Source organism: Chenopodium quinoa, unplaced genomic scaffold (assembly GCF_001683475.1).
Source record: "Chenopodium quinoa cultivar QQ74 unplaced genomic scaffold, ASM168347v1, whole genome shotgun sequence".
In the NCBI taxonomy this organism is placed as follows: domain Eukaryota; kingdom Viridiplantae; phylum Streptophyta; class Magnoliopsida; order Caryophyllales; family Amaranthaceae; genus Chenopodium; species Chenopodium quinoa.
In genome coordinates, this window is record NW_018744537.1 from 4,064,263 (window position 1) to 4,076,115 (window position 11,853).

Sequence of the window (11,853 nt, forward strand, 5' to 3'; positions counted from 1 at the left end):
CAAATGTTCTGCATAATCGTAGTACAGTTCTGCCACTTCTTCTTCTGTCAGAATCTGATCAACATCGAAGTACATACCTTCAAATGAGTCTGCCATGGATGCCTAACGTGTTTTGTTTGCTTAGCTTCAGCTGGTTGATGTAATGGTGGTTGCTCTGTTTTTGGGAAGAAGATGAAGGACGAAGAAGAAGCAGCTGCCTTGGAAGGGTTTAGGGTCTTAGTTGGGCAGTTTTAATTTCAGATTAGGGAAATTTTTTGGTAAATATTGGGCTAACACTCTGTAATTAATATGGTGGATTATCTTTTGAAGGAAGAATGTTTAACATTTTGTGAACATGAAAACAACATTCAATGCTTCTGATGGAGGCTGTATTTAAATGCCTCATAAATATGTATTGCAATGACTATTTATAAGCTCTAACGTTTGAATGTTTGCTGTTTTGTTTTTTTAAATTTGGAGGGAAACGAAAATTCCCAAAATTTCAGCCAAAAGAAATTTTTGGGATATTTTTGGGGGGAAAATTCAGCCAACAATCCCACTACTTTAGCAAGTGGTGGGCCAAACTTTCTCTCTCTATAAACTTTAATCACCTTTAATTAATCCCACTACTACATACTCCTTAACTTTTGTCTTGTGAACCGCAATTCCAATCAAAGTTGCAATTCAAAATAAACGGAGGGAGTATATTTTTTGAGGGAAAGTTAGGCCAGGATAATATTATCAGATCAAGTTCCAATTCACCTAGAGTATTATATCTGCCTATTATAGTATGGACTGCTATATTCTCTGCCCTCTTAACATCATAAAAAACAAAAGGAAAAATTACTTTAAATAATCCAACCTTTGCTCCATTCTCCCAAAATAATCTCACCTTTGGATTATTCCATAATAATTCAACCTTTCACACCTATCTTCCCATAGTGAACCCAGATGCCCGGTTACCAAAATAACTGGTCATCCTTTTTTCTCTCCTCCCTAAACCATCTTCCTCCATTCCCACCACCCAAAGTTCGACCACCTTCTTTCTTCCTCCTCCCCCAACCACTCTGGCCCCTTCTCGCCGACAAACTTGCCGCCCCCTTCCCTTAGAAACTTGCCGGCTTCAAAAACGGCCTACCCCCTTCCTCCTCCACTTCCAAACCGGCTTACTCCTACCCACCCAAAAAAAAAAAAAAAAAAAAAATTTATCCCTTTAATTTGTGTTTCTTGACGAAAGAGAAAGTGAGGAGGTTGGGTTTGGGATGGTCTCGAGGGTGGAGGAGGTGATTTCGGGGGCTAGGGTTTTGGTTATGGGTTGTTTCAGGTTATGGGTAGCGGTTTCGGGGGTGGAGAAGGTGGTTTTGGGGGTTAGAGTTTTGGTTGTGGGTTGTTTCGGGTTATTGGTGGCGGTTTCGAGAGTGGAGAAGGTGGTTTCGGGGGCTAGATTTTTGGTTATGGGTTGTTTCGGGGGCTAGGGTTTTGGTTATGTAAATTAAAATCTAAACCAAACCAATAAAAACATGAACATGAATCATAAGCAAGGTAACCTGTTGGGTTTGATATTGGAAGATGAGAGTAAAAGGTTGGATTATTATGGAATTATCTAAAGGTGGGATTATTTTGGGAGAATGGAGCAAAGGCTGAATTATTTAAAGTAATTTTTCCAAAACAAAATTAATAAAAGGTATTGGCAAATATATTACTGCCTAGTGTGTTGTGTGCCTTTATACGGAGTATTGAAAAATAATTTCTAGCTTCGTAAACCATAACTCCTTTTAGAGACCTAAAGGTTTGGTGAACATATTTATAGTTCCTTGTTGTAAAGGTTTTTATTGCCTTAATTGTAAAACGACATGCCGACATATATGAACAAGATTTACCATTATAATTTAAACTAATACTCCGTATATGGGTATTTTTTTTTAGGATTTGATCGGGATCACTTTCCTTGTTTTTCTTATCCATACATATGATTAGCCTAATATCAAAATTGGTGATGCCTAATATACCATATTTTAAGGTTATACCCATCACGCCAAAACAGAAAAAAAAAAGTTCATGTCTTCATCCTCTCTTTTCGTTTAATTGTCTTTTTGCATGCCTCTTAAGAATTACGAAATCATTCATTCTTTATTAGGAGATTGTGCACCATCTTTTAATCTATGTGAGTTTTAATTTTTGTTTTTTTTTTTTTTTTTGGAACTTTGCTTAACTATGTGTATACTTTGAAAGGGAAATAAAGCATGTTGCTTCTACTAAATTATCCATTTAGTATCCAAGTGTATAGAATTGTTATTCATGTCATTGTCGATCTTAAAATGATGATAACGTACATATTCTTGTATGTGACTCTTCACGACTTAATATAGTCGTCGCTCAACAATAATGTTTATCAACATATTATTATTGGGGTAAATAACTAATTTAATCCCATCATTGATCATCCCCTTTTAACTTTGTCTCTTCATTCTTGTGAAAAATAGATTTTTATTACAACATAGATAAATAACAATTCCCCTCGTCCCCTTTTAACTTCGTCTCTTCATTTTCGTAAAAAATACATTTTTATTACAGTTTTACCCTTATTCGTTCTCTTTTTAACTTCATCACATGAATCATTTTTTCCTTTACTCCTTTTTCACCCTATACTATACGATATCCAAAATTTTAAATTCTTTAATAAAAAAATCATTATATATAAATTACTACACCAGCATCACTGCATGAGTATGTAGAAACATTACGAGACAAAGAAAATATATAAATCACTTACGAATAATATTTAATTAATACGATATACACGACAATATTTTATCCGTATTAAGTATACGGATTACTTATAATTGTAATAATACTCTAATTCCTAATTATTAAAAGAGCAATATATATGTGGAGCTAGGGGTGTACAAAAATTGGCCCGGACCTGAACCGACCTGAACCGGACCGGACCTGACCCGGACCTGTTGATTCAGGTCCGGTCCCGGTTCTTAAAAATCCAGGTTCCCGGTCCCGGTCCGGACCCGGTCCAAACCCGGGGTTTTCAGGTCCGGACCTGAAACCCGGGAAATCGTAATTAAAAAAAAAAAAAAAAAAAACTGATTCTCTCAGAGTCTCAGCCTCCCTCAATCTCTTTCAAATGTTTAAGTTCTAACCCTAACTCCCTAAGCCCAAACTCTCAGCCTCCCTCAATCTCTTTCAAATGTTTAAGTTCTAACCCTAACTCCCTAAGCCCAAACTCTCAGCCTCCCTCAATCTCAACTTCTCAACGCGGCTGTCCGGCTGTCCCAACTCGCTCCGGCCACCGCCCACTGCCGACACCTCCCTCATTCTCTCAGGCGATGCACACCGATAATATCTGGTAAGTATTTGCTTATAATTTTGGTATTTTTAATTCGAAATAATAAATTAAGTGTGAGAATTTATATGTTTATTCTTGTTTCAAATTTTCAATTGCTTTTAATGATTGTTTGATGTTTGCATGTTGAATTTCTTATTTTTAGTTCATCTCTTTCGAATTTCTGTTTTTTTTTTTTTTTGGTTTTTTTGAGTTTAGGGTTCATAAGAATTAAGAAGTTTAGGGTTTAGGGTTCAAGTGCGAAATTTAGTTCGAAATTTTGTGTTTATTATGATTATTAAGATTAATTTAGTGCGAAAATTTGTGTGGTAGGGTGGGTTGGGGTGGGGTTATGGTGGGGTTACGGTGGTACGGTTCTGGTGTGTGGGGGTTAAGGGTTAAGGGGTGGCAGTGGGGTGGGGTGGGGTGGGTTGGGGTGGTGAGCTGGGGTTTTTGGGATGGCTGGATGGAAAATTGTGAATGTTGATGGGGTTGTCGGGAGTGGAGATGGGGTTTTCGTGGTGGCTGGTAGGGTCACCGAGAGTGGAGATGGGTTTTCGGGGTGGCTGGGTGGTGTTTTGGATTGGAGGGGGTTTTGGAGTGGTTGAAGAATTAATCAGGACTTGCAGAGTTGCAGGCTGGTGTATCCAAGAAAATGAGGAAGATAGGCTGTCCATGGTAAATGTCGTACAAATTTTGGAAGGAGTCACACAAGTGGCTAATCCTCCAATTCCAAGATATCTGCAACATGTTACAGAAATCCCGGAGGTTTCTACAACTTACCATACATGCATTGTTGAGTGATAATCAACTCGTGATCAAATGGCAGAGAATTATGTTTACCTGAAATAATAGGCCATATCATGTTGCTAAGTACAAATTTGCAAAATTAGCCAGATTTCCCTTCTGATGTTTGCTTGAGCGTACTGCTGATATGCTGTAATAGCTTATGAATATTATGTACAAGACTCGAAATTGTAATATTCCTTTTTCAAATGCAGACCTCTCTTTTATTTGAGTGAAAGTTGCAGTTTGAGTTATCTACCATAGTAAAAACGTTATCATAAAGATGTACGAGTTGTGAGTACTGCTGTACTGTACTAGTTTAATTTTTATTGTGATTAATTAGACAAGTATATCGATAATCAACCCTATTAATCTGATGTTCTGTTTTAGGTGAAATTTTATTCGTGTAGGATTAAGTTAAGCTACACAAATTAACATATGACTAAAGCACGTATGTATAATTCCTTGTCTTGAATAGTGTGGATTTATGACTTGAACAAACATACTGTATGTATAATTCCTCCATTAATTTTCTACTGCAACATCTTTTTCCATGAATAATGTATCTAAATTTGAATATAGTAGTATGTTTTTTCTTGTTTTAAATGCAGTCGTTGAAATTTGCAAAGACTGAAATAGAGATTGGCTTGAGAATAAAAGCAAAGAAGCTACAAGGTAGCTGAAATGAAAAGGATGTATGTTAGAGAGAGACTTGATACAAAGACAAAATTATATTCAACTTAAGGTTGCAGAAACCAAACAATAATATCCTCCAATTTGAAAATTCTTCCTATTTAGGTGATCAAATTCTTATTTTTGTTTTTATTCTTGCAGGGAGTGAAGGAAGTCAAGGAACCACGGATTCTTATTCTTGCAATGTAAGTTGCTCTTAAATTTTTTTATAAAATGGTATGTGTATATAATTGTTACTTTAAAATTACTTATATTGTATATAATTATATTGTAGATGGAGAGCTCTCAATCCAAACGGTCTGCTTCTTTTTCTGAACAAACGTCACAACCACTTTCTGAAAAGGATATGGAAGAATTGCAATCTACTTTGCCTCCTGATAAGAAGCTAAAAGCGGGGCGGGAATATATATGGAACAGAAAAAGTAAGAGGAAAGCTGAGTATTGGAAATATTACTTAGAGTACGTCGAGAATGGAAAACTACGAGCTGAATGTAAGTTCTGTCCTAAAACTTTTGCTGCTGATGGTAATCTTAATGGTTCAAAAAATGTTAAAAACCATGCAGAATCATGTCTCGGTAATCCTATTAATATAGAAAAAGAAAAGGGCAAAGAAAAGCAAACTAAATTGTATTTTGATCAAGAACATGAGAGTAGTGAATTAAAGTGTGGGAGTAGGATTATTAACTTGAATGATGTTAGAGAGGCATTGATTCACATGATTATTGTTGATGAGTTACCATTTAAGCATGTGGAAAAACCCGGTTTTAGGCACTTTGTGCAAGTTGCATGTCCACAATTTCACATTCCATCTCGCGTTACCATTGCTCGTGATTGTTTAAAGTTGTATTATAGTGAAAAAGAGAAATTGAGAGAAATGTTTAAGACATGTCAAAGAATTTCTGTGACCACTGATACTTGGACTTCAATACAAAGAATTAATTATATGTGTCTTACAGCTCATTTCATTGATAATGACTGGAAATTGAATAAAAAGATCATAAATTTTTGTCCAATTTCTAGTCATAAAGGAGAGGCTATTGGAAAAGCAGTTGAGGCATGTTTAGAGTATTGGGGTATTGATGATAAACTTTTTACTGTCACTGTTGATAATTCTTCTTCAAATGATGTTGCTTGTGCACACTTGAGTAGAATGGTTAGAAGAACAGGATGTATAAATGATGGAAAAAATCTTCATGTTAGATGCATTGCTCATATCATTAATTTAATTGTGTGGGATGGTATTAGAGAACATGGTGTGTGCATTGATAGAGTTAGAAATGCTGTGAAATATGTTAAGAATTCCCCTGCAAGAATACTTAGATTCAAAGATCTTGTGCAAAAAGCAAACATAGATTCAAAATCTTCTTTATCCTTTGATGTCCCCACTCGTTGGAACTCCACATACATAATGTTGGAAACGGCTTTGAAGTTTCGACGTGTTTTTAGTGGGTTATCTCTTCCTGATGGAGAGGATTTGAATGACAATGAAAGGCCTCCCGAACCCGAAGATTGGGAAAAAGTGGAGAGGTTGGTTTTGTTTCTAGGGGGGTTTTATCTGTTAACTAAACGAATTTCTGGTTCCCATTATGTGACAGCTAATAAAGGTTTAGGAGAAATTGCTTCTATGTATGATATGTTGAATAATTGGGAACAAAGTGAGGACTTGAATTTTCAAGCCATGGCCATTGCAATGAAAAAAAAGTTTGATAAGTATTGGGGGGATGTGGATAAGATGAATAAGTTCATTTATGTTGCTCTTCTTCTCGACCCTCACTCTAAGATGGTCATTGTTGAATTGACACTAACGGATATGCATGGACCGGAAAAGGGTACAAAACTTGCTAATGATGTGAAGGAGTTCGCTTACTCTTTATTTGAGGAATATAGAAAAATGTATGCTACTTCTAATATTCCAGATTGTGGAGATAATATGTCAATGGATATTGATAATAGTAAAGGAGTGGGTTCCGATTATGTGAGGAAACTAAAAGAAAGAGCAAAACGATTGAAGGGGACAAGTGGGTATGCGATAAGTGAGTTGGATAGGTACTTAAATGATCAATTAGGGCCGGAGGAGGAAGAACAAGATGCATTGACATGGTGGGGTAAGAATGGTCAGCGTTATGTGATTCTTAATCGCATGGCACGTGACATACTAGCCATCCCATTGTCGACCGTTGCATCGGAATCTGCTTTTAGTACGGGAGGTCGTACTCTAGATCCATTTCGGAGTTCTTTAACTCCTAAGGTAATGCATCGTTATCTTTTTATTTTATAAAATCAAGTTTGTTTATATCTTAATATGACTTTGTTTATACATATTTGTGTAATATTTTTGTATTGAAGATAGTTCAAGCGTTACTTTGCACACAAGATTGGCTTAGAGCTAAGGAAGTGCCAATTGTTGATGTGGAAGAAAATTTGAAAGAGTTAGAGGAAATAGAGAAAGGTAGTAATAATTTTATGTATTTGAAATTTTGTTACACCAAATTTATTATTTCATTGTTATCAATCATTAATATATTCTATATTGTATTTTATTTAGAGGTGCAACGTGGTGAATCTAACGATGTAGACGATGAAGTTGTTTTCGTGGATTCATTAGTGTGAATCACGCGATCAAAGGGAAAACAACTCGTTGGAGAATTTATGTATTCCTAGTACTTGAGAGTTGAGACTTAAGAGAATTTATGTAATTTTATGAGTTTTCGTGGACTTATTTGTATTTTCGGTGGACTCATTTGTATTTTTGGTGTTTGAGAATCGGGACTTTATAGACTTTATGTAGTTTTGTAATTGATAATTTTGGTTTGTATGTAATTATTAAATTATGCAACAGGTCTAAAAATCACAAAACAGGTCCATATGCAGGTCCATATGCAGGTCCAACAGGTTTTGTATTAAAAAAAAAAAAAACGAAAAAGACACAAAACAGGTCCATTCAGGTCCAAACCCGGACCGGACCTGATTTTTCAGGTCTGGCCCGGAACCGGACCTGTTAATTCAGGTCCGGTCCCCGGTCCTCATAATTACCCAATTCAGGTCCCCGGTCCAAACAGATCCGGTCCAGGTCCGGTCCGGTTTTGGACCGGTGACACCCCTATGTGGAGCAGCAAGAGCCAAAATGTCTGTGGCTATCTTAACATTATGACGTAATACTGCTTGCCTTAGCTAAACTTCTAGAAGAGTGGCGCTAATCATCTAGGAATCCTTAATTAAATATTAATTAGTTAATGACTTAACGAATTGATGCTACTAAGTTGACAAACATCGACAATATAATAAAGATTATACTATACGCCTAATTAATAACACGAAAGTATTATTATATATATTACTCTTTACAAATGTACAACCATTTCATAAATTATTAATTGGTTCAATAGGTTATTAATAAAATTCTTTTGTTTACGTGTAAGGTTGCTCGAATATTATTTGAAATAGTCTTGGATATATCTAATTCTATAACTAACTATTGTACTGTGTAAAATAATATGATTGACTAATGATATTTCTCATTTTAATTATTAAAAAGACAAATTTTCTCATAAAGATGACAAATATTTCCTATGTTTTCATCTTGTGTTCACTCATATATTGTACTCCGTAAGATTTATAACAGGATGAATATTGTACTCAGAAAGTTTTTTTTTTTTTTGATAAGCAGAAAGTAATTTGTATTTTATTGATGTTGTCGTTATTTTTATTACTACTAAATCAAATCATATTATATACTACCTTCATTTCTATTAAATTTTACTGTAACAATAAATTAGTACCTTTTTAATTAATTTATTTTTTTAAAATTATTTATTTATTTATTTTTTTAATGTTTGTGTATGTAAAATTTAGAACATGTTGTGAAATAAGGAGAAAATATGAGAGATAGAGAGAGAATTAATCTGTATATCTTTATTCCATAGGATGGGGTATATATATTTATACATACAATATAATTAGGGTTTGGTTGGATAAAAATATAAACCCTATTTTTAGAATGTTCCGGAATGATACTAGGAGAATAATGGATATCCACAAATATTTCATAACACTCCCCCTTGGATGTCCATTATCGAAGATTGTGCCTCGTTAAAACCTTATTAGGAAAATCCCTTTGGGATAAAAACCTAATGAAGGAAAAAGGGTACAACATTCTTCGTAATACGCTCGAAATGCTGCCTCGTGAAAAACCTTACCAGGAAAACCCAATGTGGGACAAAACCATGATTAAAGGAAAAAGAGTGCAACACGTAATTTCTCCCCCTGATGAATACATAACTTGAGGCCTTCTAATGCAATGAATCCAATATAGTTGAGTGTCTTCTCACATGATGCAGAATAGTATCATTCCTTGATTTTCGATCCTCCCAAATCTTCAAATCTTTATGCGAACAAGTAAGTCTTCATATCACCATACCTATAACAATAATACATGTGTTTGTCCACATTTCATTCGAAATCTCTGTTCAAAGTTGCCTTAACCATTAAACTTATACCTTCTTCTGGAGGCCGTGAATAATAGAAATTGATGATCATTATTTGATCAAACATTCTTTAATAATTATATGGCAACACATGATATTATTAATGTTGTTTCTAAATCTTGTATGAAACAATAATATAACACATGTAATTATATACATTGATCATGGTTCTTCTGGACCATAAGAAAACAGTCTCACGCATAAGTATCCCGTTGATATTCTTTATATCAGAAGTTTCATAAATGACACGATAATTCTCATGCAAATACAAATAGTAATTCTCGATCTCACTAATTCTCATATGCTCAAACTTCAGGTTGAGATGTCAATAATATAGTCACACAGACCAAAAGTTTGATATAATTAAAATATTCAAAATATAAAATTTGTAGGGCTAGATATATAAATACGTCGTACATAAGTTCTTCCGGAACTCTTCTTACATGATTCATAACATGCTATAAACTCGACGTCATCAATAATTTCATCACAACTATAAGCCCATTGGAATATATATATTTCTTTGTAATTTTCCATCAAAGTTACAAATACGCCTTACTATATTTTTGAACGAATATTCACATATACCACAATTATTATATAGAAACTAATGCAGCAATATGAGATATAGAAAACAAAATATACAATGAGTAATGCATCTAACAACTTTCGATATACGCAATGAATAATACATTAACCTAGGCTCACACATGCATATGAACATACATAGGACTCAAAATAATGCAAGACACTGTACAATTTTAATTTGCATGCTATTTTGACAATTTTATCTGAATGCATTTTTCATTGGTATCATCATAATTTTTCTTACATCATAGGCCATCTATTGTAATAATTCAGACATCTATACTACTTTTGGGGTATTTATACACTATGGTAGTCTATGTTGCACGGATACGGATACAGACACGAACACGGACACGATACGGACACGGGAAAACGGCAATCCTGAAATAGGGGACATGGGTACGGCGTATAACAAGGCATATAATATATCCAAAAAACGAGAATTTGACAACTTGTTCAATAAAACACTAAAAATTTAGCCTCAGAACACACAAATCTGTTTAAACAAAGTAAATAAATAAAGTGTACGAACATAGTCGCATACATAGGAAGAAACATCAAACCAAATACATGTCTTAATAATAGTTTTACAAATCATAAATAAAATAAACATAAGTACTAATAGTTATACAACACATTTTCAGCAAATCAAACATTTCCAGTTCAGCTCAAACAACACAATCAAATTCCTTAAGAGTTATACTTAACATCTTGTAGTGGTTTCAGCTACTCTGCAATATTTCATAATCCACAATATAATTTCCTCTGCAAACAATTTTTTTTTCTAAATTATATATTTTTTTATAACACCTGTAATTTTATTTTTCAACGTTTACAGCAACCAATTCAAAGAAAAAGGTTTGTGTTTTTATTGCAAAAATGTTAATTTCAGCCGCTCAAGTGCTAAAATGACAGTACCTACCACTAGAATTGCGATGCTCCAAATTTCTTGTCAAAACAAAATGACAGTACCTACGGTGAGAGCCTGAGAGGACGAGAGGTACATACCTGAGTGCAACGGCAATGACCAGCAAAGGCAGGTGACGAGCGACGGCGACGACGGTCAGAGGCCCACCCAGCACGGCAGCAAACAACTGAAACAATCAAACAACACAATCCAATTTAAGGAAAAACCGAGAATTAAGGGAGGGTGACGAGCGAATTAAGGGATGAATTTAAATGAAAACGAGAATGAGAGGATTACCTGAGACGTCGGGGTGACGAGCGAGGGTGACGAGCGACGGTGGCTGGTGGCGACGAGCGACGGGAGAGGATTAAAGGGGGTTTCCGTTAAATTCGAGAAAGAGAGGACGGAGAATGATACCTGCGAGACCGGTGTGAGTGGTGACGAGCGGCGGCCAGCCGGTGGCGAGCGGCGGCAGTCGGCGACGATCTGGGTTGCAGTGAGGCTGAGGATTGCAGTTGTTGGTGTTTGAGAGACGAGAGAAATTGAGCAGTAGGGTTTGAGCAATTGAGTAGTATGGTTTGAGGGAAATACGAAATTGGCGTGTCCACCCCCAAACGGGCCGTGTCTATGGGGGACACGGTCCGTGTCCATGCAACGTTTTTTTTTTTTAAAAAAATTGGACACGGATTTTAGTGTGTCTGACACGTATCGTACCGTGTCCCACCCGTGTCGGTGTCGGACACCTCTGTTATATGGCGTGTTCGTGCATCACAAATGGTAGTTATATACTATTACACAATTAAAAGTGTTAACTGCACTATCTTGCCACATATCATATCTATAGTTTGGAACCGATCATACAACCCACACTTCAGGTGTAGTGATTCATGTATAATTGGCAAGATTTTATCTCAATGTATACACATAATTTAATATGACCAAAATGTATCTTCAATGCTATGCAACAAGAGTCATAAATGAATACAAATCAAATCATAAATGTGCAACATATCTTGATAGTATATAGACAAAAGTTGGCATATAATATTTCAAACTACCATTATAGGGATCATCAAATTTTA

The 11,853-nt window shown here is 35.3% G+C and overlaps 2 protein-coding genes across 3 annotated transcripts; one reads left to right on the forward strand and one right to left on the reverse strand.

Annotated features, from left to right (window-relative positions):
- Positions 1-3,799: 3,799 nt before the first annotated feature.
- On the forward strand, positions 3,800-6,391 carry LOC110698837 (zinc finger BED domain-containing protein RICESLEEPER 2-like). Its single transcript, XM_021876356.1, has 6 exons — positions 3,800-4,081; positions 4,711-4,774; positions 4,934-4,977; positions 5,067-5,316; positions 5,434-6,319; positions 6,388-6,391. The coding sequence occupies exons 1-6, from the start codon at positions 3,800-3,802 to the stop codon at positions 6,389-6,391; spliced, it is 1,530 nt and encodes a 509-aa protein (XP_021732048.1).
- A 2,271-nt stretch (positions 6,392-8,662) lies between these two features.
- Positions 8,663-11,489, reverse strand: LOC110698741. 2 transcript variants are annotated; one of them, XM_021876255.1, is made up of 3 exons: positions 11,069-11,489; positions 10,873-10,958; positions 8,663-9,209 (listed from the first exon to the last, which is right to left on the reverse strand). In XM_021876255.1, exons 1-3 carry the CDS (start codon positions 11,420-11,422, stop codon positions 9,176-9,178), a joined length of 474 nt encoding a protein of 157 aa, XP_021731947.1. In that variant the 5' UTR covers positions 11,423-11,489; the 3' UTR covers positions 8,663-9,175. The 2 variants fall into 2 exon arrangements, 1 of the variants encoding a protein (XP_021731947.1); XR_002506786.1 differs by lacking the exon at positions 8,663-9,209 and adding an exon at positions 9,426-10,595.
- Between the last annotated feature and the right edge of the window lie 364 nt (positions 11,490-11,853).

Bases quoted from the DNA above. Each gene is read 5' to 3' on its own strand.
- LOC110698741 (XM_021876255.1), bottom strand. From the start codon at position 11,422: ATGGACACGGACCGTGTCCCCCATAGACACGGCCCGTTTGGGGGTGGA. The intron at 10,959-11,068 runs GTAATCCTCTCA...TGATTGTTTCAG, and splicing joins TCGTCACCCCGACGTCTCAG to TTGTTTGCTGCCGTGCTGGG. The intron at 9,210-10,872 runs GTATGTACCTCT...TTATTGTTATAG, and splicing joins GTCATTGCCGTTGCACTCAG to GTATGGTGATATGAAGACTT.
- LOC110698837 (XM_021876356.1), top strand. From the start codon at position 3,800: ATGGGGTTGTCGGGAGTGGAGATGGGGTTTTCGTGGTGGCTGGTAGGG. The intron at 4,775-4,933 runs GTAGCTGAAATG...TTATTCTTGCAG, and splicing joins AAAAGCAAAGAAGCTACAAG to GGAGTGAAGGAAGTCAAGGA. The intron at 4,978-5,066 runs GTAAGTTGCTCT...ATTATATTGTAG, and splicing joins CGGATTCTTATTCTTGCAAT to ATGGAGAGCTCTCAATCCAA.